General features: G+C 40.9%; 1 protein-coding gene across 1 annotated transcript in view; it reads right to left on the bottom strand.

Annotated features, from left to right (window-relative positions):
• Positions 1-20,603: 20,603 nt before the first annotated feature.
• Positions 20,604-23,462, bottom strand: part of Nell1 (neural EGFL like 1) — an 806,688-nt gene continuing 803,829 nt past the window's right edge. The window contains exon 20 of the mRNA XM_059253364.1: positions 20,604-21,060. Within this exon, the coding sequence (XP_059109347.1) occupies positions 21,010-21,060 (51 nt within the window). The 3' untranslated portion in view covers positions 20,604-21,009. The remainder of the gene's footprint in view (positions 21,061-23,462) is intronic.

Raw genomic sequence — 23,462 nt, 5'->3', positions numbered from 1 at the left:
AAAGCCAAGACTAGGATGTGATAAGCACATGAGACACCCTGTCATCACATTGGTCTCCAATCTGACCAAATACCCAGCATGGTTTCAGACCCACTGTCTTGGTTGATGGCTGGGATAATTTTATTCAAATGCATGCTCAGTCATTTTGGTTTTGCAGGTTCTGAACTTCATGCCAGCTGGATCATGCTGTGTGTTTTATTTTGTGTCTTTCTTCTTCTTATTCAAACTTATGTTAAGATCAGCCATGCTTTATGTGTCTGCCTCCATTCAGACATGATGATGCGTGGAATCCTCTCTATATGAACAGGTGCATTTTTGTGATGTGGTCTAGTCCTATAGGGCTTGCATTGCATTTCTTGTTTGAAAGCATTTGAGCAAAGCTGTAGGAGCCCTCCTATAGGGCTGATTGCTGAAGGAGGTGTGCTGTTCATTGCCATTTGCTATTTCCCTGTAGTGCTATTGCTGTGATATCCCCACTCTTTTTCTCTGTCCCAGATTCTCCTTCCCTCACTCCATACCACCCCATTCCTCTCTTTCTGCTTCTGCTTTTTTCTCAGTGCATTATATTTCCTAGAAAGTTTTAGTATCGACTGTTTTGCTGAAGAAAAGAGATTGCAAACCTTTTCTTTTTATATTGTTAGAGTATAGCATGTAGTGTCAAATTCGTGTTAAACATTCTTAACTATATAATGCCCAAAAGAATTAGCTTTCATTCCTACAATCAATACTTTTTATAAGCTTGCTGAAGGTATTTATCTTTATATGTGTGTTTTATTCTAAGTGGACTCTGTTTTAGTTATGATGTGTAGTGGCTGATCAATTATAGTTTATTCTATACAGCACTAAGGATTGGAAGGTCCATCTTTTTGCCACTGGTCTGTTGTGATGTGGGGTGAGTGGAGGTACTTTGACTCCTTCTGTAGATCAACCTCCTATCTCACAAAGAAAATAATAAATTACTTATATTATTAGCGAATGAGAAAAGGACTCAACTGTGTTCAAAGCTCGATTCTTGCTTCCTTCTTGCACATTGGTGTTGGTCTCCATTCAGAGAATGCTCCTTCTAGCCTGCTCTTTAATGCCTTTCACTTCACAGGAGCAGGTTGTATATCTGTAGAAAGAGATGTGTTCAGTGTTAGCTGGATGAGTCTATTAACCCTGGAGGCATCTTTGCTAAGTCCTCTGTGATGTGCACTCAACCCATACCCTCCAAAGAGCCTCTTGTGCAAAATTGAGCTCATTAACAATCTCCAGGCCTTTGATATCTTTCCACCGCTCTAAACTCAGGCAAAAGACGTGTATGTTGACTTATTGCTACTGCCTGTGATATAGTTGCATTGGTCGGCAGTGTCAGTCCTAAGATATGTCAGTAACTCTTTAAGCAAGATGTCCATGAGGACAAAAAGTATGGATTTTCCTAAGAAGAAACTCAGATCAAGAAATCTCAGGAGTCTTAAAAAATAGAACCAAGTTGCAGAATTGCATAGAATTTCCTATGTAGGCTTTTTCTTGTTTTGTTTCTCATTTATGTCAAATGTCCTCAAACTGTGTAAACAGCAGATTTGTAGAAATGCAACAACTGCTCAATGAATTTGACTGAAAGAGAAAAGATGTTGCACTAAGGATGTGACAGGGACTTATTGGAGCAAATTACTGCTCATTTGTGCTCTGAGTTGCCCTTGTAAATAGCTTTTATCCTTAGTGAGTATCACCTTTCCTTGTAACTTCTGATCACACAAGCTGGAGAGAAGACCTTAGTGAACTCCCATAGGATTCTCTACAGATGCAAAGAACACGAGGAAAACTGAACGTTCCTAAGAGCAAATGAGAAAGGACAGCATCAGGCTATGGTCAGGGTAACAAGGAGTGAAGAGGAAACCTGGTGTCTAAGTAGATCTTCTGTATGAAACTTGTGACAGCAATACTACCCATTACTACTAATAATGCACTAATGGCCAGATGTTATAGGTGTGTATGTGTGTGTGTGGGTGTTTATATGTCTCTCTGGGGAGGAGAGGGAGTATGGAGAAGGTCTCTTTATGGAGTCTTAGGAAACCTTGCAATTATAGAACATCATGGAAAATTTTAAAGAGGCAATAAACTGTATGCCTGGATATTCCAGTGAGTTGTCAATCTTCCCAAGTGAGACCCTTATATTTCTTACATGGGTGCTGTGCTTTTCTTATCAAGGAGCATGCTTATGTGAAACTTGCATGAGTTGCAGTGCTTTTCATTATGTTGAACTATAAATCAATTCTGAAAAAGCTAATACTGGCCTCTGGGAATGGATTTTGGAAGTTATTGGGAACAAAGAAGTAGAAATGGATAAAGAGTATGTGCATACAGAGTGATACAGAAAATGAGACCTGAATATCTAGACATTGGTTTCCAACCATGATGTCATCTTAGCTCATTTGGGCTGATAAAAACAAAATTTGTTTTTCAAAATTCTGAAATTTACAAGGTTCAAGATCAAGACACTGGCAGGATCAGGGACCAGGGAGGACCCCTTTCCTTGTTAATGGGCTGCAGTTTCTCACTGTGTGGGGGAATTGTAAAAGGAGACTCTTTGATGAGAACGTTAATCCAATTCATGAAAGCCTCACTCTCAGGATACAGTGACCTCCTGAATGTCCCAACTTCCAGTATCATCACATTGGGTTTAAGTTTTTAACACATAAATTTTGAGGTGACACTAACATTTAGGCCATTGTGGGTACCATTTCCCTTCACTATCTCTAGATTAAAATGGTGTCACATATGGAGTACACTCTGATTATCCCAGCCATAGCTCCGAAGAAAAATGCCTGAGTTTTCAGTGTTCGTGGTTTGTTGTTTAATTGCAGATGCATCATGGGAAACAAATGGGCTGCTGGGATAAATGCTTTTTTTTGTTTTGTTTTGGATTGTTATCATATTTCCTTTTCAATCTGCTTTATAAGGTTGAATTTTCCATGCTCCTATCTGGTTTCTGGGCAAGGTGGGTATAAAAGAGAGGAACTAGCAGAATACAAGGAAGGAGGTGGGAGATGGGAACACTGGTCTTCAGCTGTGAGCAATGCTCTCAGCGTGGCTTTATTTCCCCTGGATACAACTTTTCACCAGGATAGACGAGCAGGATGCGTGCAACCTTGCTTCATCATGGCTAGCCGGCTCCCATGCAGCTCTCTGCATTTTGCTAAGACACCATCCTTTCGATCCTTCTCAAGGCTGCCAGCAGCAGCTCATCTCCAGCTCCACTTCCTGTTTATTTTCAGAGCCCTCTCACTGCACACAACTAATTCCCACGTTAAACCCTCTCTGTGTGAAATGTCTACAGAAGCTCTTATTTTTTTTTCTCACTGGGCTCAGACTGCAACATTCAGTGACCAGAGTAAAAGCAAGAAGCCATGTTGAGTATCTTAGTGGAAGAATAAGCTAGATAAACAGAGAAAACAATTTAAAAATCATTTGCTAGAGGGCTGGACAGATTCTCAGCAGTTAAGGACAATTGTTGCTTTTGCAGAGGACCCGGGTTTGGTTCCAAGCACCCACATGGTGGCTTACATACCCCACTATTCCAGTTACAGCTGTTCTGACATGCTTTTCTGACTTCAGCGGGCACTGCACACACAAGATGAACATACATATACATGCAGACACATGCTCATACATATAAAATAAAAATAAATAAAAAATAGTTTTCCTGTATGAATTAGGAGTAGCATGACTAGATAGTCTATGGGCTACTGCAGGTTAGCCCCTCTGGCTCTGTGGCTCAGGAACTCAGACAAATTACTTCACCCTCTCTGTTTTAGATTTCTCATTAGAGACAGCATGTTAAAAAATAGTACCACAGTTAGAGACTTACTATGAACATTAAAGAAATTATCAGCAATGCCCAGCTCACAACAAGTCATTAATAACCCACTAGTTAAAATACGCATTTGGCATGTTTAGTGTTTTAGTGAGGCTTAAAGTGTTCATGGATATCATTTCTGTGATTTAGGAAGGCAGTAAGGTACCACAGGGAGGAGGGGGCTCTTCTAAAGAAGGGTGAAAGAACATAGTACTATAAAGAGATAAGGGGGAAACTAAAATGGGATTAAGTGAGGATGGAATGGGGAGTGAAGGAGGAAATGTGGAGGACAACTCACACTATGCCTCTTTGAAAAGCCACATGGAAAACTGCTATTGTAGAAGCTTCCTAAACTATATACATATATGAAAGGAATTTAAATGCAGTCACCATATAATGGGGAGACAATGTCCCAACTGGACAATCCATGCCACTCAGCAAAACTTCTAGTATCAGGAATGAGTTACAACTTATTTGAGTTGTGGACTAAAGAGGTCTCATAAAACCACTCCCAAATATCACAGGATATTGCCAAAAATAACAGTTTTTCTCTATAACCCAATGGTAAGACCATATTAATAAAGATTCAACTTACTTATGCCATTATCATTGAACATGGGGGAAATCAAGCTTGTGCCCAATTAGAAGCTTTACCCCTACTGACTAGGACTAATGGTGCTGGAAGGTATTTCTCATAATATCAGAGAAGAAAAGTCATCATCAAAATCATTCAGCTACAAACCTTGTGACCGGCAACAGCAACTTGCCTACAAGATATACTGGTATAATAGTGGCACAAATGGTATGAAAGTAACCAACCACTTTTTGCTTGGACTTAAGGCCCACTCCATGAGATGGAACCTGTGTATGACACTATCAGAGTGGCCAAGAACCTAAGACTATATAGGTCTCAGAACCTAAAGGGAAACCTACTGCTATTATTCTACTAAAGGAGCATAACAATAAAATAACACATTGCTATACACACAAACCAGACCTTCACTCACCCCTCATCCTAGAAGCTTCTTCTTGCAGTAGGTAATGATTAACAAAGAGTGCCACAACTGGACAATGTGAGTGAGAGACTGTGGAGCACTCAGTGCTAATGGAATGTCTTCATCAAACTCCTCTCCTCAAGGCTCAGGGATCTATACAAAGAGGAGGCAAAAAGATTAGAAGAGCCGGAGGTAGTGAATGACTCCAAGGAAACATCTTTCACATACGGCAGGACTGATATACATATGAACTCAAAGAGATGGTGACATGCAAAAGACCCGCACAGGGTCAAACTGACAAAAATCCAAGCACTGATAAGGGGAAGAGGACACAAAGTCCCACCCCTAACAAAGAAACCATGTGTAATTGATGCTTGCTAGGGCAGTGAAAAATTAATTTTTTTCTACTGGAGTGCCACTGGGCATATTGACACACGACACACTCGAGGGCAGGCCTTGTGCCCAACAGTATTTAGCCAACACAAATAGACCTTTCTCTCACTGTCTCTATCTCTCTCTCACACTGTCTCTCTGTCTCTCTGTCTCTCTCTCCCTCCCTCTCTCTGTCTCTGTCTGTGTCTCTGTCTCTCTGTCTCTCTGTCTCTCTGTCTCTGTCTCTGTCTCTCTCTCTCTCTCTCTCTCTCTCTCTCTCTCTCTCTCTCTGTGTGTGTGTGTGTGTGTGTGTGTGTGCTTTTTGCTTTGTTTTTATATTTTTTGCATTACTAATTTTCTTACTTTTAGTTTGTCTAATTTGATTTCATTTGTTTTTGGTTTTCTTGTTTTCTCTTTTTTTGAGATAGAGAAAGAGCATAAAGTCAGGTCAGTAGTGAGTGGGATGAGGAGGATTGGGGAGGAGTTTGGAGAGTATGATTGAAATATATTGTATGAAAAAATTAAATAAAAAGTTCAAAAGAGAAAACAAATAATGACAAATCCTGACAAGGCTGTGGGGAAGAGGGAACTCTTATTCCCTGTTGGAGGGAGCATAATCTAGGGTAGCAACTAGAGAAAGGAGTGTGGATGGTTCTCAATAAGCTAAAAAATAAAACTACTATATCATCCCTCCCCTAAATAAAATAAATTCCAAAATGTCATACAAGTTTCTTCTATGTGTATGAGTGAAACAATGATGTATCAGTAATGCAATAATCATGTGAATGAATAGAAAATGCATAAACTACTGAAGAAATAAACATCCAAAGCAGCTATGTTGAAGGCAGAATCAACTTCTGCATCTTTTAACCACAGAAGATGAGCATTTGGACAATGCTTTCCTGATTCACTCTTCATCTGGCCCATTCATGATTTCCTTTAAATGTTTCCTTTAATTCCTCCTAGTTTGTTTCATTCAGAGACACAACTTCCAAGCTCACTGACACTGATATAGCAGTCTCTACAGACCTGTAAGGCACAAGGCAAAGGCATGGGGACACAGGCCAAGGAAGACTGTACTGTGAAAGACTGTAGCGACAGATGTCTCAATCAGTATGGCTCTGGATTGCCTGTTCTGTCTTCCCTCAGCAGAGCGTTCACCCCAAGTGTGCTTCATTTATTGAACTCTGTAATCTTTTTTGGCTCTTTGATAGCAGAAGACTCAGAACAAAACCTCAGGATTCATACAGCTCTTGGATCAAGCCTAGGACCTCTTGCATGTTACCCACATGCTCAATGACTGGACTCTGCCCCCATCATCTCCCCACAATTTCAGAGTTCTTGTCCTTGCTCCAGGAGCTGACAGAATAGAAGTTGTGATTTCAACAGAAATTTGCATGAAAAGTCAACAATGAAATGCAATCTCCCCTTTTAAAGTCAAAATTCAGTTTTCAAAACACCATCCCTGGTCATTAAGATTTCCTTATCTTGACATACAAGAGCCCCCTACAATTGACCACTGCCTCCATATCCCAGCTTCTGTTTAGCAGTTTCTCTATGTCCCATCTCATAAGTAATCCATATTGAGACATTAAACTACCTCATGTGTAGCAGCTTAGGTAATTCTGCTGTGAATATGTTGCTTCTGTTCCGTTCTGGGATATGGCCTAGTGAAGAATTCCAGTAGACATTTTCATCTTAACTCAAGACCCTTGAGACCTTCCATGACAAATCCCCCAAAGCATGATTTAGGAAATAACTTTATTAGCATATAATAATTATATAAAATATTAGGTTTCATTGTGACACTTTCACACATGCATGTGATAGATGGCTTTGAAAGTGCTAACCCATCATCCTCTCTTCACTTTCCTACAGCTCCACATCCTCTTTCTCTTCCAAACATTTCTCCTTCTACTTGTATTTTAAGTTAGAGTCCATGTATGTAAGAAAATATGAGGGTTTCCTTCTGAATCTTACCTCTTTCATTTATTATGATCTCCTGTCCCAACCATTTTTTTTTTTTTTTTTTTGGTAAATGACATGACTTTGTTATTCTCTTGACTGATGATGATGATGATGATGATGATGATGATGATGTGTGTGTGTTTATCATATACACATCTGTTGATGGCATCTGTTTTAGTTCATAACTTGTCTTTTGTGTGTAGCGTCACAACATACGTATGTGCAGGCCCCTGTGCTGTATTCAGACTTTGTTCCTCTGGTTCATATCCAAGAGTGGTCTATAGACCATATGGTAATTTCCACCACCAGGAACATGGAGAAAGGAGAACCCTGATCGACTGCTGACATGAATATTATGCTGTGTAGTCACTATGGAGGTAAGTGTAGAGGAAAAAGAAAAAACAACTTTGAAAATAGAGCTTCTTCACTTTGGAGAATGTTCCTCTTCCTATACAGAAGATTTTTCATTTCTTGGAGTTGCTTTGATCTATTCTTGGGATTACTTTCTGTGCTATTTGAGACTTCCTCTGAAAACCTTTATCTGGGTATTCATCTTGAAGTATTTTACCTGCATTTTTTTCTAGCAGTTTCCATATTTCAGGCCTTGGGTTAAAGGTATTAATCCATTTTAAACTGATTTTTGTGAAGGTTGAGAGAAATGGATCGAGTTTTCCCAGAACTCCTTTGAATACACTGTTCTTATCCCAGTTTATGTTGGCTGTAGGTTAATTGTCCACAGCCTCGTCTATTTATTTGTTTGCTTGTTTGTTTGCTTGCTTGCTTGCTTGTTTGTTTTTAGGGCACAAACTCTCATATCAAGGCTGTGCAAGGCAACCCAGTAGGAAGAAAAGGGTCACAAGAGCAGACAGAAGAGTCAGAGACACCCCTACTCACACTGTCAGGAGTCCCCCTAAAACACCAAGCCAACAACCATAACATATATGCAGAGAACTTAGTGCAGACCGATGCAGGCTCTGCCATTGCCCCTTCCGTCTCTGTGAGCCCATGAGCCCCACGTAGGTGACTCCACAGGCCATGCTCTCTGGTGTCTTCCAGCCCTCTAGCTCCCACAGTTCTTCCCCCGCTTCTTCTCCGGTGTTCCCCAAGCTCCGCGGAGATGGAGACCTTCATCCTGGGCTCTCTCTCCTCCTAATGTTTTGCTGTCCACAGCCTTTATTATGATGAGTTATTGATCCTTATAATCCTAGTTTATACAAAGTTTTTTTTTCTTTTTAAATCAGGAAAGGGATATTAAACTTTTCCAAAGGCATTTAATTTATCTGTCAAGACAGTCATATGGTTTCTGACTTTGCGTCTATTTATCTGTTGTATTATATTTACTGACTTGTGTTTGCTGAATCAATCTTGCATCCTTGGGGTCAATATAATTTTTTTCATGATGGCTGATGTTTATGTGTTCTTAAATATGACTTATAATAATTTTGTTGGGAACTTTTCTGTCTAAGTTCAGGGACATACTGAGAGGAAGGACTGTGTCACTGAGCCTGAAAGTGGGTGTGAGGCCTGTGAGGCCTGTGAGGGCGGTGAGGGCCGTGAGGCCTGTGTGCTTGTCCCCAGGGCAGGACTGCTCCATCTCTTGCCTGACAAATAGCGTGTGTGGCTCCCAGCTATCCAGAAGTCATGCCACCGGCTTCTTTTTTGTCGGTCACCAGCATTTTCTCTATACTTTTTCCTGAGTTTGTGAATTTTTTATATTCCTTCTCTCTCTGGAGTAAAGTCTGTTGTTTTTTTGTTTGGTTTATTTTGTTTTTCAGATCGAGAGAGACTGTAGTCTGCCATCTTACCCAGAAGTCCTCGGTATTCTTGTTTTGCCCTGCAGTATTTAAAGGTGACTTTTGGGAAACTCTTCGTTCTCATCTTAAGCACATATATTATGGCAATTTATAAAAATTTAAGTTCCTCAAGGAAAAGGGCCAGCATGGTTTCATTATTTTCCCTCCTTGAGTGAATGATACACAGTTGGAACATAATGTGTGTTTAGCCTTAAACCTGGACAAGTTGCAAACATATCAAATACATATATAAAAGCCATGAAGCTGGTCTACATTTCCTCCTCTAAGCTAAATAGCATAAAAAGGTTTTTGTTTTGTTTTAAGCTGTTTTTATTCTAAATTATATAATTATATTTGAGAAGATAATTGTATATTCTTATGCCTGCTGTTTGAATATAATGTGAGTTGTTTATACTATGAAAGCAATATGATAATATCTACAGTTTGTGTAATTGTATCCTTGATGCCATCCTTCTCTGGAGTAGAAAGAAATAATTATGTGTTGAATGTTGCCTTAAGACAGTAGGTATTATAATTGCTGTGGGGTATTTCATGTCTCACCTGCCCCCATCATTCATCAAGACCACTTTAACGAAGGCTTCATTCTGAACACCTGGGCTTGAATTTTTACCATCCATATGGAACACAGTTTGAATGTTAGGGACTCAATAAATCTTAGATGTTTAAGGCTGGTTGGGAAGCTCCCAGAGACCAATTCACAACCTTGTGAGTGGAAGCGCATGGCAGAAGCCATTGTCGGAGACAATCCACTCATCTTCATGATTTTAAACTTCTTTTTGTCCCTTAATATCTTAAAAACACTATCAAATATATCGTTTGTTCATAAATTCCCTATATTCACTTTTCTAAAATGCATTATTTTCTTTTATAAGTATGGGTGTCTTGCCTACATGAATGTCTATATACCACAATTATGCCTGATGCCCACAGAGTCTGAAAGATGGTTGTGAGTATCCATGTGAGTGGTAGGAATAAAACCTGGGTCCTTTGCAAGAACAGCCAGTGCTCTTAACTACTGAGATAGCTCTTCAGTCTAGGGCCCCAATTCCCTCTATTTCTTAATTTTGAAAAGGAAGAGGCTAGTCCTCATATGATGTTCAATGTAAAAATGTTTTAACCTCGCAGATCTTCCAATGGAAACAGTACTCAGCCTCTTCATCATCCTGCTATTTATCAGACTAAGTGACTCTGAATTACCCTGCCAGTCTATACCATTATAATCTGGCCCTTCAGCTCCTATGTAATCCTTTCTAATCATTGCCTATTTACTCACACTCTGTACCAGTAACACGCCCTTTTTGTCATCATTCCGCTTATCCACACAGACGGACCACAAAGTTCAAGTGCTGTCTTGTACAGGATTTAACCAGCTCTTCATTCTTCTACAATTGCCTCCTCCCCCTACACCACCCCCTGCACAGAAAACAACTCACACCTTTAAAGTGTGCATTCAGTCTCTTGGAGTTGGGCAAAAAGGGCTAAGACATATATTTGCTTGATGGCTCATCCACACTACTAGAATGCCTTGAATGCTAAAGAAAAGCCTGGGCCAAGCCCTGTTTAGCTACTTAAATGGCTAAGAGAAGGAGGCAAGCTGGGTAATTAGTAGGAAGATCTACATGAAATGTCTTAAAGGTGGTTCTTCAAGCAACTGTCACTCAGGAACATCAACAAGATTTATGTTCATTATAAGTATGGTATTCCTGTCTCCCTCTCCCCCTTTCTCTTCCCCACCATTCTTTTAATATAATTAAAGAATTACTTAAATGAGGATGCATGACATTGAGAGAACATAGTAACTTATTCACAGTCAACTCACACCAGAGATGATGGGAATGGGATTCAAACCCAGGTCTGTCTGTCCCTACAACTTGTGCTCTTCCCAGCTAGAGTCCTCCAGGTAGACTTTGTTCTACGTTTCCCATTTGCCAGCCTTGCTGCTTGGTCTCTGTGGTAAAAGTGGGCCTCATTCACATGTTGCCTGGTGTGATCAAGCTCGTCTTCTTCGAAATCATCTCCATGCTCCAAACTCTCCCCCTATCCAACACCAACAAACAGTTAAACTTCAGCTGATACCATTTGTTTCCTTGTCACTATTTTCAATCTGCTGTCAATCTCCTGGCTCTTTCCCACCTGTGGAGTCTGACCTACAGGTTTCTCCACCAGCCTGGCCCTCCCTGTTGTCTCAGCAAACACTCAAGCACTGACTATAACTGTCTTTCTTGGGGATCATTCACAATAACTGATAGTGTCTGGGTCCTAAGCACTAACAAAATGTATGTCCAGCTTTGAGTTGTTTATTCAGCAAATGTTCTTCATCGGCGCTATGTGGTGGGATGTATCTCTTCATCTCAAACAGATTTTTTTTCTGTTGGATGTCTATTAAAATGTATCTACATCTATATATTCCTGGGTTCTTAAATAACTATGTCCAAAATAGATGTACAGTAAAATAACCACATGATATCTTGCATAAATATGCATTCAGAAAGATTGAAAGAGTAAATGTGAGAGCCCAAAAGAAGACAGTCCCTTGAACAAGACATGATCAATTACTTACAAAGGGGATCTCTCAGGACAAGTCTCCAAAACTCACCATCTTTTGAGCCAACCACTGATGTCTCATCAATTTTGGATCTTCCATCTTCTGGTCTCACTTTTCTTATTGAATATCATCTGAGCCATTCACAAAGGCCAGTCAGATAGTTTTTTTTTTCTTTTAATTTCTGAGATCCACCCTTAAACTTTGTCTTTTTCACAAAATATCATTTTTTCATGTTCCAGGCATTTAGCATTTTTTTTCATTGTGGAGTGCCAGTGACTTTTTATATTTTCTCGGATTGCTATGGAAGGCTCTGAGGAAGATAAATCTCTCCACTGAAAAGCAGTATGTTTGAACCATCTAAAGCCACAGTCAAGAGGCAGGTGATGAACAAGCCTCTGCCAGGTACTAGACAGCTGGATGCATTTCACAGCTTGCAGTACATCCCAACTCATGAGAATAAATGAAGACTCCCAGGCCTGAGAGAAAGCAGCAGCAGGGGAGCAGAAGACAGCTGGGTGTAATTACCCACCTCAACCAGAACTCAAAAGTGAAAATTAACAGCTGCTGAGTCCTGCAGTGAGGGTGTCCTTCCAGCTTTACACAGCCTGGGTACACACTTATTTCAATGAAGACAACAACACAGCCTAGTCCTGCTGAGAAGTCCAGTAACCATGGCCATCCTACATGAAATACGATGACTCTGAGATCTCCTGTAGCCCAGTCCAACACACACAGGCTGATGGGAAGGACATGCTCTCATCTCCACTCCTGCTCCCCTTCTTTTAGTGCCTATTCTATTCTCTTGCCAGTTTCTTCCATTCCTCTTGTGCAGTTCGGGGTGGAGGGGAGGAAGGCTTATTGGTAACGAGAAACTTTGTCTTCCTTTCTTGACCCTTCCTGACTGTTCTATTCAGCTTTAGCTTTGGCACTGCAAGACCTCTGCTCACAGCGGTGTGTTGGAGGAGAAGCTCATGTCCGCTTTTCCTCATAAGTAAAAGGTGTGGCTTGCTGCATCTGACATTTAGGAGTACAGCAAGTATAAAACCAGACACTTGCCTGATGCTTACTACCGTGTCTTCCAGGCACCAATTAGGCCTTAGCTCTTCATCTTCCTCCATACGCTCCTAGAGCACAGAGGTTATGGAAGTGGGGTCATCAGGCTGTAGTCTAGTGGTTGGGTACAAATATGGCCTGGTTTCTTCAAAATGAATTCTTAGAAACTACCTTTTCATGAAAGGGAAAGGAAAATTGTTAAATTTACACAATTTAGGTGCTAGGCTGTGTGGTGGTGTGAAACGCCTCCTGTGGGCTCACACATTTTAACACTTAGTTCCCAGTCAGCAGAGCTTTGGGGGAGTTTATGGAGCCTTTAGGAGGTGCAGCATCATTGGACGAAGTCACCCCTGGGATTGGGGCCTGGGGGTTCATAGCTTCGCCACCCCCCTCCTCTATTTCTACTGTGTGCATGAAAAGATGTGACCAGCCAGCTTCCGGCTTCTGAAGCCATGCTGTGCCATCGCCACCATGACAGACTTTATCCCTCTAGAACCATAAGCTAAATCCTTTCTTTAAGCTGCTGTAGGTCCTGGGGTTTTATAACAGCAATAGAACAATAATCCATGCAGATGACTTAAGTTAATGAACTTAATTGCACATTCAAGACATGGGAATTGGTATATCACATTAGCTATTCTTGGGAAATTTGTTCTAATTTTGGTGGGTGAAGGAGCTGTTGACAAGAAATAGCCACTGATCAAGAAAAAACCAACACCACGGTATTGAAAGTTTATTTGGAATTCTGTCAAGCTTGAGAAAACCTGAATTTTCCTTAGAGGTGAATTCTTCAGCTTTGTGAGACTGATTAACATTCCAGATAAATATCTGATTGATTATATGTCTGCTACATGCTCAGAAATTTTTAAAGAAAATAAAAAAGGTGGAAAGAAGCATTTAGCTCAGATTTCTACTGATATTTTTCTACTCCATCACTGGTACACATTGAATGGGTACCACTGCTACTGACTGAAGTATCTTAAGTGATCAATCAAGGTAACAGTTTGCAGAATGTGTGCCCTGCACCTGTTTTGTCCACATGGGAATATCCAGAATTGTGAATGTTACTTTATTTGGAATTTTAAAAATATTTGCAGATATAAATAAGTTAAAGATGTTAAGATGAACAGGTAATTCTGAATTCTTGAATGAGCCTTAAATCCACTGCCAAATATCCATAAAGGAGGAACACAGGTAAAGATAGAAAAGTTGATGTGATTTTAGTGTCAGAGATTGGAGTTGCAGAGCTAAAAGACAAGTATGATCAAGAGCTATTTAAAGCATGAAGACACAGAGGAGGAAACTCTGGAGAGATCAATGCCTTGCTGACATCTTGATTCCATGCTTCTACATACCAGAGCTGGGGAACTAGTTCAACCAGTAAAATACTTACCATGCAAGTAGGAAGAGTGATCCCCAGATCCCATTCAACTCAAGAACAATGGTGTGTGATGTCATCAAGTAATGGGGAGAGATGGACACAGGATGATATCTGGCATTGAAAGCTGGCCAGCTAGCCTAATAAGTGAGCTACCGACCAATGAGAGACAGTGAAAAACCAGTGCCAGAGTGATGAGGAACTCCCTTCTGTTGGACGACATTTTAGTCAGACAGCATCACATCAGTCCCCTGTTTCCCAAGTGTCCTTTCCTTTAGGTTCTAAAACATGGATTCTGTGTGCATCACACACACAAGATGTGTGGCATCTTGCTACTGAAGTCACTTAGAAAACAAATACCCAAGGCAGGTTTTACTCCAGACACCCTCTCAAGCACCAAAGGATACCTATTCACACTCTTCAATTATATTTTGTCATTTGATTTAGCTAAGTTTATTCATAGTATTTGTTTCTATCTTCTCATTAGCAGTATTTTTCCAAGTGGCTGGCAGCTCTGCTAACAGGGATGAGAAGAGACTGGGCCTCCCTTCTCCTCTGTTGGTGACATTCCCACAGCTGCAGCAGGGCCTTGGCTCTGTGCTCCCAGCTTCCCTGAGCTGGCTGCCCTCTTTGCTTGTCAGACTGAATCATGTTGAAACCTGTGTGTGTGTGTGTGTGTGTGTGTGTGTGTGTGTGTGTGTGTATGTGTGTGTGTCTGTGTCTATGTGTCTATGTGTCTGTGTGTCTCTGTGTGTGTTTGTGTATATGCAATGTGCATATGCAAGTCCAGAAGGTGTCAGATGCCCTGGAGTTAGCATTACAGGTAGCTGTGAGCTTCCATGTGAGTACTGGAACTGAACTTGGCTCCTCAGGAGAGCAAGAAGTGTCTTAACTGCTGAGCCATCTCTCCAGCTCCCTGGAGAATTCTTTAAACCTGCATGAAGATTTTAAAATTCATAATATCACATGTTAAAATAAATATGCATGGCTTCTATAGAGAAACAGGCATATTTAAAATTTGGTTCTACATTCTCAACTGATAGTAAGCTGCAAGCAGTTGGCAGAGACCTACAAAGTATGGATTCTACCATCGTGGATTCTGCCATGGTGGATCTCCTTCCTTCTGCCAGGGCTCCATTCATTCACATGGTTGTTCTAACATTTACTATTTTAAACTCTCTAGCCCAGTTGTAACTATGATTTTCTAATTTACTGATCCTTGTGTTCAATGTCATTTTCAGTATCACACATGACATTAGCTAAGAACACTCTTCTGTAAGTGCCTCATCCACACAGACAACACCCCCAACCCCTGATCACTGTGTTAACTGTTTCTGGCAAGCATCAAGTGTGCTGAATTCCAGGTCAGCTTTAGAAGCTGTTTTCTTCACAGATTCTCCTAGTTTTCTAAGGTGCTGAAGTCAGTGTTTGATATTTTTTGTAAGATTACCACATTTAAATTTTGTAATAAAGAGAAGCGCTCCTAGCCCCCACTTCTTCATTTGGTTCTTTGCTTTCTTAAAACATTCCAAAAATTGTGTAAATGTCCCCTTAAAGCTCAACATTTTTAATCATATCATTTGATGGTCTCTTCATTTAAATTAAATTTGCATTTTCTGTATTTAAATATTCACGCAATATGGCTTCTTTCTTGTTAATACAGCGTTTTGACTCCTCAATAATAAATTTCTTTCATTTAGAAAAATAGCAGATTGACATCTTGAAAAGTTTCTGCAAATCAGGTAAACATCTTTTCTGATAATATCATTTCCATGCAAACTGTTGCACTGTGTGTTGGACACTAACTTGGAGGGTTGATGGCTAAATCCTGACACTGTGCAAGGGTGGTATCCATAACAATTCTCATGTCCTTTGTGTTCTTTCATTCATGACCAAAGCTGCTAGATACTGTAACTGTCATATAATATATAACACTTATGAAGCCAATGGAAAGACCTAAAAAGTTAATGGGAAGTACTAGACAGACAAAATACAGCTTTAAAGATCCAAGTTGTAATGTTTTCCTTGAACTATTTAGGACAGGCTGGCATGTGTTCATTTGAAGTCCTGTGCAGAAGTCCAAGTTCTGAGGAAAACAGAACGGCTCTTGTCTTCATTGGGTATTTGGGGATGTTGCATGATTATGGAGCAGTGATGAGACATAGATTAACGGAAAACAAAGAAATGCATAAATGCACAAGTACATGAAAACTTGAGTAAATGATGTTTGGTCATTTAATATCTTCCATTGACCCCAGAACAAAACCTGTCTATTCCCATCACATGAGTGTAGTCTGTAACTTCTGGCTCCAGGATCCCCCTCTCCTCTCTCCTCCCCTGATGCCTTCCCCTTCTCTCCATGTCTTCTCTTCTCCTTTCCCTTGTCCTACTCTCTCCTCATCCCCTCCTTTACTACCCTTCTCTTTCCTCTCCTCCCTTTTCCTCCCTTCCCTTGGTCCCCCCTCTCCTCCCCTCAGTTCTTCTGTTTCTTTACACCACACCATTTTCCTTTCTTTATTGGCCATCAGCTCTATTTAATAATCCCCCAGCAAACCAAGACTGCTTCTACTTTGCAATTCTGTACGTTTGTATATTTCCTGGAAAGATTCCTGCACCTCTGTGCATGCAGGCTCCTCCTCATTCCAAAGGTCCCGGTACCTTCCCCAGTATAAGGTGGGCTTCCAGTTCCCTCCAGTTCATGGCTGTGTCCTTTCCTTCCTCATACTGGCACAGGTTATTGTTTTGCTGCACAGGTCTCTGTTTTCTCGTTTCTGTTTTTTATCTATGCAGCTACTAATGCATTGAGCGTAGAGACCAATTTTGTCTTATTCCTTTCTGTACCTGGAGAGTCTGTCACACTGCCACTGAAGTAATGAAGAATGATAACAAACTCAGAACACAGGTTGTCTGAGGGATTGTCTCTTAGTGCCAGGGCCGCTGTTATCTGAGTGTATTTGGTGTGTGTGTGTGTGTGTGTGTGTGTGTGTGTGTGCCTGTGTGTACTCATGTGTTTTAATCTTTTTGGAGTTACTGCTTTTATACATTGCTTTATCTTCCCTCTCCCATTTTCCTATAAACCCTGAGATACAGTGATTGTGCAAAGGACTCATTTTTCTTATGGGTTTTGATTATGATCTAGTCATAATCTGAATGTCTCATGAAAGCAGGATCGGAATTTTCATAAAGCCACAGCACAGTCAGGAGAGATGTGAGAACAGCAGCCTGTGCAGCTCCTACACAGTCAAGTTGTTCTTTACAGTCATCCTTCTGGAAGGAGAAGGAAAAGCTTAGATGTGGAGGTTCATTTAGAACCCAGGGGAGGATGGGCTAGAGAAGAACCAGTTGTAGGTCTACAGTCAATCAGTTGTGAACTCTGGGCAAGACACATAATCACTCAGAGCTTGGGTTTCTTTGTCTGTTGAAGAAAAGATTTGGGACACTGGCCTCTAAGCTCTGCTTCCTTTAGCTCTGTTGGGAAGGTGTGTGTCCTCAGAGTGTTCTGCCCTATTCCAACCAGAAAACCCCTGCTTTTTACCCACTTTTTGTATGGGAACACTGGATAGATTTTGCTTTCTAAGACAGGTCTTATTACTAGAGAACTTTTAAAACCACAAGAGAGTATTTTTTCTCCAATACCTTGTGACTATTTTATGTTACAAAAAAATATCAATTCAATATTGACTTAACTGAAAACCCATTATATCCAAACTACTATGCTGGATGCCAGAAGATGTCAACCGCACACAGTTAGGATATAGTCTAATTCACAGCCTATTGCACATATAATACAAGGAAGATAGATGTTAAAATCTATAAAAGTGAAGTAAGCACAGGTCTGAGAATTTCAGAGGAAGGAACATTCTAAGAATATATGTGCATATGTATAATGTATATGTATATTGTATATGAACATAGAAGAACCATTTTTATAGTTCTATGGACGTGTATTGTAGGTTACACAGGAATCCCATGTCATATGCAACTAATATAAAGCAAATACATGATATATGCACATATATACATAGTCATATATAGTTTAGAAGGAAAAAATGAGGCAAAGTTAGCTTTTAATTGATGCATATTCAGTTAATACCCAGAACTGTTGCCTATCCTCACATTCTACTCTCCATGACAATGCTGTAGTGCCAGGAACAGTGGAAGGGGAGAGCATAATCTCAGGACTTTTTAAAATTTCTTGCCAATGTTCATGTCTATCTCCTAAGGAGACAGAATCATCAAATAGTACTATGTCATAAGGTAATCACCCAGTTTTCACCTGAAAACTTCAGCATGGCAGCTAAATGCCAGATTTACTGGATTTGGGGTTTTTGTTTATATCTGCTTGTTTTTATGATGTTGTGTATGGAACCAAGGGTCACATACATGCTATCAAGTGCTATACCAGTGAGCCACATGCCCAGCTTCCAGATGAATGCATTTTTATTATGTTCATTCTTCCTCCTCCAACTCTTCCTAGATCCACCTTCCCTTCCCTTCCTATCCAACTTGGTGTCTTTTAAAAAAAAATTCAAAGTCAAGAAGGTAGTTCATTTCTAGGTCAAGTGTATTTGAATAGGATCCCTTCTGATCATCTGGGCTTACATAATGCTCATTCAGATCACTCATCTAGTTGGTTACATCTAAAGCTGTATTTTAGTTTCCCCAGTAGAGCATAGAAAGCATCATATAATGAAGATGAAATGTTTTATATTCTTATAGGATAGTCTTAAACTGATGAAGTCAAGAGTTTCCCTGTTCTGCTTCAGCCCGCACCCTCTGTCACCAGTGGCTGGAACTGCAGGCATATGCCATTATCTGGATCAATGTGTCTTTAACAATTAAATGTCATCTAGTATATTATAGGAAGCATATTCCATATTGACAGACACTATGGTGGTTTGAAATTAGCCCAGATTAAATTCACTCCATTAAGTTTCAGAGGAAAAGAAAATATCGGGTCTGAGAATAGTATTTGTAAAAATACTTTGGGCTATTGATGTTAATTGCACTTCAGGAAAGTATCAACACACTGAAATTCAAATAAAACGGGCTTTTCGATAACATCTTGGAGGAAAAGACAAGTGCAGATGGCTCTAAGGCATGTATCTGTACTCAGACATTTTCTAGAGCAGAAGACAGCAGACTTCCCACAGGGGGCTAGGAACAGTGCTAACTTCATGAGTCGCCTGGCCTCTGTGGGAAGTACCAGACTCCCCCTTAGGACATGTAAGTGAAGTGAAGTGGCTAATCCAACAAACAGAAGCGCTCTGCATCACACAGAGATCTATAGACACAGTCACAAGTCCTGTAACGTTTTCTTTCTCATAACATTGGGAAGGCTTCTTTTCAGTTGAGATGTCATAAGGGTAATTTTCAGTTCTTTACTCCAGGGTTCCATGTAAGGAACTGAGATAAAATATGATGTTTCATAATTTATCACACTCTATCAGTCTTTGCCAAGTGTAATATTCAATTTGTTGTCATTGTGATTCATCACATAAAGTCCAATTCATGTAGAGTACTCCATTTTCACACAAAATATTGGTTATTATCTCTGTTGGAAAAGTACTAGTGAATAATAGTATGCGGAGATAATAATTTTAAATTAATAATGTTAGTATTTAGGATTTAAACATTACTTATAGCATCATTGATGTAACTTTTAGGCATAAGCAGCAGTCCAGGAACTAACTTAATTCAGCACAATGCTTGATAGTCCCCAAAGTACCACCTAACGTTGGATGATCAGCCCTGACAAACCTGATGAAATGTAATAATTTTGTATAACTGAATAACTGCCAATTCTTAAAAAATATAGCATTTGTTGTGGGCTGGAGAGCTGGCTTAGTAGTTAAGAACACTTGCAGCTCTTGCAGAGACCTGTTCCCCATTCCAGGAATCCATGTGGCAGTTCACCACCATCTATAACTCTAGTTCTAGGTGACCTTCTGACCTCCATAGGCACCGGGCACACACATGGTGCACAAACATTCATGCAGGCAAAACACTCATTAAATAAAATGAATGAATAAATAAATGAGCAAGCATTGGCTGAAATGAAAATAGTCACAAACTCATGCAAACAGATTTTCTTAAAGGCTCACATCCTCTTCACCCATGGAAGTGTGATTGGTGGGACACTGGGCAGTAATCCAACACCTTGCAGCCTGCCATAGAGGGTGCAGATCAAACACCTCTGCCCAAAACCAATGGCCGAGCAGATTCCTTAATCCGTGTTTGTGTAATGTGGTGGAGACTAGTATTATGTCATTAACTTTATTAATAACGATTAAAGTGTGTTGCTGCATATAAGTACTGTATAAAACCAATATAAACAAGATTTGACTTCCAATGCCAAGAAGGGCTTTTAAGATCACCGCCTAGAAATTGTGAGTAAATGTGTCACTTCATTTATTTTTGCAACAGGGAGGAGATAGTACTTTTTGAAATGTTGTTTAATGATGTCTGGCATCCTTTCCCCTTCAGTGTACCATAATTGCCCTGAACAGTTTTCAGCTGAGTGAGTGGACATCTGTGTTCAACAGTTTGAAACGGAAGGATGCCGTGGACAGATGCTACACATCTTCATCAACATGTCCCACAGGAGCCTCCATACTGTGTGCACTCAATGAGACAAAAGTCACAACAGGCAACTTTATTTTTAGAATTTGAATCAAAAATCAAAAAAAAAATAAATAAATGGTGCCAAGTCTCTATTATGTTAGTACACAAAATAAACAAAAAATACATTAACATTTATCATGGGATCCGTTAAATGTATCCGCAAATGATCTGACGAGGGGAAGGTGATTTACAACACGGAGACTCAACAACCATTGACTGAAATGCACAGCACGGCAGGCATCTAGACTAGATCAGCAAGGATGAGCAAAGTGGCAGAGGCCACCCAAACACCGTCCTCGGATGGAGACTTTGGTAATTGACTGTGGTTAAAAAAAAAAAAAAAAAAATAAGCTCCTCTTCCTCCTCAGGTTGGATGGTCATTTTGTCCATTTTTATCCTGTGGTGAGTCCATTTAAAATACTTCAATTATTTTCAAGACACTCCAGATCCACAGAGCAGCAGACTCTCCCATTCTGTGCAAAGAGAAGACAAGTGTCAGCCACTGAAACAGAACACACAGTGATGAGCAGTCTGCCGTCTATGTTCACAACAGCTGAACGGAGGCTATGCTTCAAGAATGGAAAGAGCGTGTCCAGCTTGGAAAGGAAGCCGGCATGACAGGCACGATATTCCTGGTGACTCTTGGCTCAGGCTTTGCTATCGGATCCGTTTCCTGTCCCACCTGCACTCAATCTATGCTCTAGATACACTTCAACAATCCAGATTTTCACAATTTATTTGCTAAACTTATTTCCAAAACATATTTTGCAAATATAAATATCTCAAAGGAAACAATTAGCCATTTCAGAAACTAATGGAAAATATCAGGAACATTAAAGGCAAATCCAAAATAGATTCCACGAATGTGCACACATCCAGGGTAACCATGACTGCTCACCTCATCAGGATTAGGAAGGAGGAGGGAGAGTTTAGGTGAATAAATTCAGGGAAGTTTATTAAAATTCAATTTCATAAATTAATATAAATATGCCTTTGTAATTCCCTTCAATGAATCTCAATCCTGACATTAAAAAGGGATTGAATGCTCTCTGCCCCCATCTGCAATGGGTCACCCAGTCCTTCCTCAACCTCCCTCCACTCATCCCATTCTTCAAGCCCCCACCCCACTCCAGCCAGGCTTGCCAGGAAATCCAGTGAGGTAACTGCCTAGCTCCACTGGGGCTCACTGAAGAGCTCCACTTCTCCTTCGTCTCTTGCAAATCCAATCCCCCAGTCCCATTCCCAGCTCTGGGGCAGGTCACCTGCTGCAGCCTCCCCATCCTCTCTGCCCCCAAAAACAGATCATGCAGAACTTCTCCCCCAGCCTTCCTTCCCATTCATCCTTTTGTCCCAGTCTGCAACTCCAGAGGTAGTCCCCAAGAGCCCATAGGTCAACTGTAGATCTTCACTCTCCCTTCTCTTTTCCAAATCCAGTCACCCAATCTCATCTCCAACTCTGTAGGAGAACACCTGCCATGATTCCCCATCCTCTCTGACCACCTGCTGTGATCCCCCTCCTCTCTGACCTCCTGCTGTGATCCCCCTCCTCTCTGACCACCTGCTGTGATCCCCTCCTCTCTGACCACCTGCTGTGATCCCCCTCCTCTCTGACCCCCTGCTGTGATCCCCTCCTCTCTAACTACCTGCTGTGATCCCCCTCCTCTCTGACCCCCTGCTGTGATCCCCCTCCTCTCTGACCATCTGCTGTGATCCCCTCCTCTCTGACCACCTGTTGTGATCCCCCTCCTCTCTAACTACCTGCTGTGATCCCCTCCTCTCTGATCACCTGCTGTGATCCCCCTCCTCTCTGACCCCCTGCTGTGATCCCCCTCCTCTCTGACCACCTGCTGTGTTGCCCCCTCCTCTCTGACCCCATCTCCAGCAGATCACTCAGATCTTCTCTGACCTTCCTCTCCACTCATCCCTCTGTCTCAGTACCCAGCTCTAGAAGACATTCCCTTGGAGCCCTCTTGCCAAGCCTGCCAGAGAATCAAGTAGGTCAGCAGAGCAGGTAGTGAGATTCAGATCTTCACTCTCCTTTCCTCCAAATCAAATCCCCCAGTCTCATCCCCATATACGTAGCAGAGCACCTGCTGTGGCCTCTTCTTACTCTCTGTCTCCATTCCCAGGGACTAGGCAGATCCTGGTGGAAGAGCCTGCTTTCTTCCGTCCTGTGGATCCCCTCTGTAGATCATCTCTATTCCTAAGTGTCAGCACCCAATACCTAGGAATACATTGTACCCAAACCCCCAGTGGACACACTTGGCAGTATTCTAATAGCATTCCCTACCAGTTCACACACAGTCACCGCATCCACCTAGGAAACAGAGAGGACAACATAAATCAAGGAACAAACACACACCCAACAAAGACAAGACCAGATATCAGCACCTAGATTTACCATCATCCCAAACCCAGATGCTGCCTAGATGTCCAGCATAGTAACAAAATCAACAACATCAACGACAATGTGTCCCCACTAGAGCACAGTAATCCTACTACAGTATGCCCTGAGAAATGAAAAAAGGGACTTAAAATAGAATTTATGAATATGAATTTCTTTAAGGAGGAAATGAATATATCCATTAAGGAAATCTATGAAAAATACAAGCAAACCATGAAAGAAAGTGAGTATAACAGTTCCAGACCTGAATGTGAAAATAGAATTAATAAGAAAACCCAAACTGAGGGAAACATGAAAATGGAAACTTTAGGAACTTGATCAAGGACCTCTGAGGCAAGCCTCATCAACAGAACACAAGAGATGGATGAGGACTCTCAAGCACTGAAGACAAGAGAGAAGAAATGGACACCTGGATCAAAGAACATTGAGAGATGCTGGGAGCAAAAGGCCATTCGAGTATACAGCAGGTGA

Source organism: Peromyscus eremicus, chromosome 1 (genome assembly GCF_949786415.1).
Source record: "Peromyscus eremicus chromosome 1, PerEre_H2_v1, whole genome shotgun sequence".
NCBI classification, from domain to species: Eukaryota; Metazoa; Chordata; class Mammalia; order Rodentia; family Cricetidae; genus Peromyscus; species Peromyscus eremicus.
The sequence above is the reverse complement of the archived record's forward strand: the minus strand, read 5'-3'. Positions and strand labels throughout refer to the sequence as shown.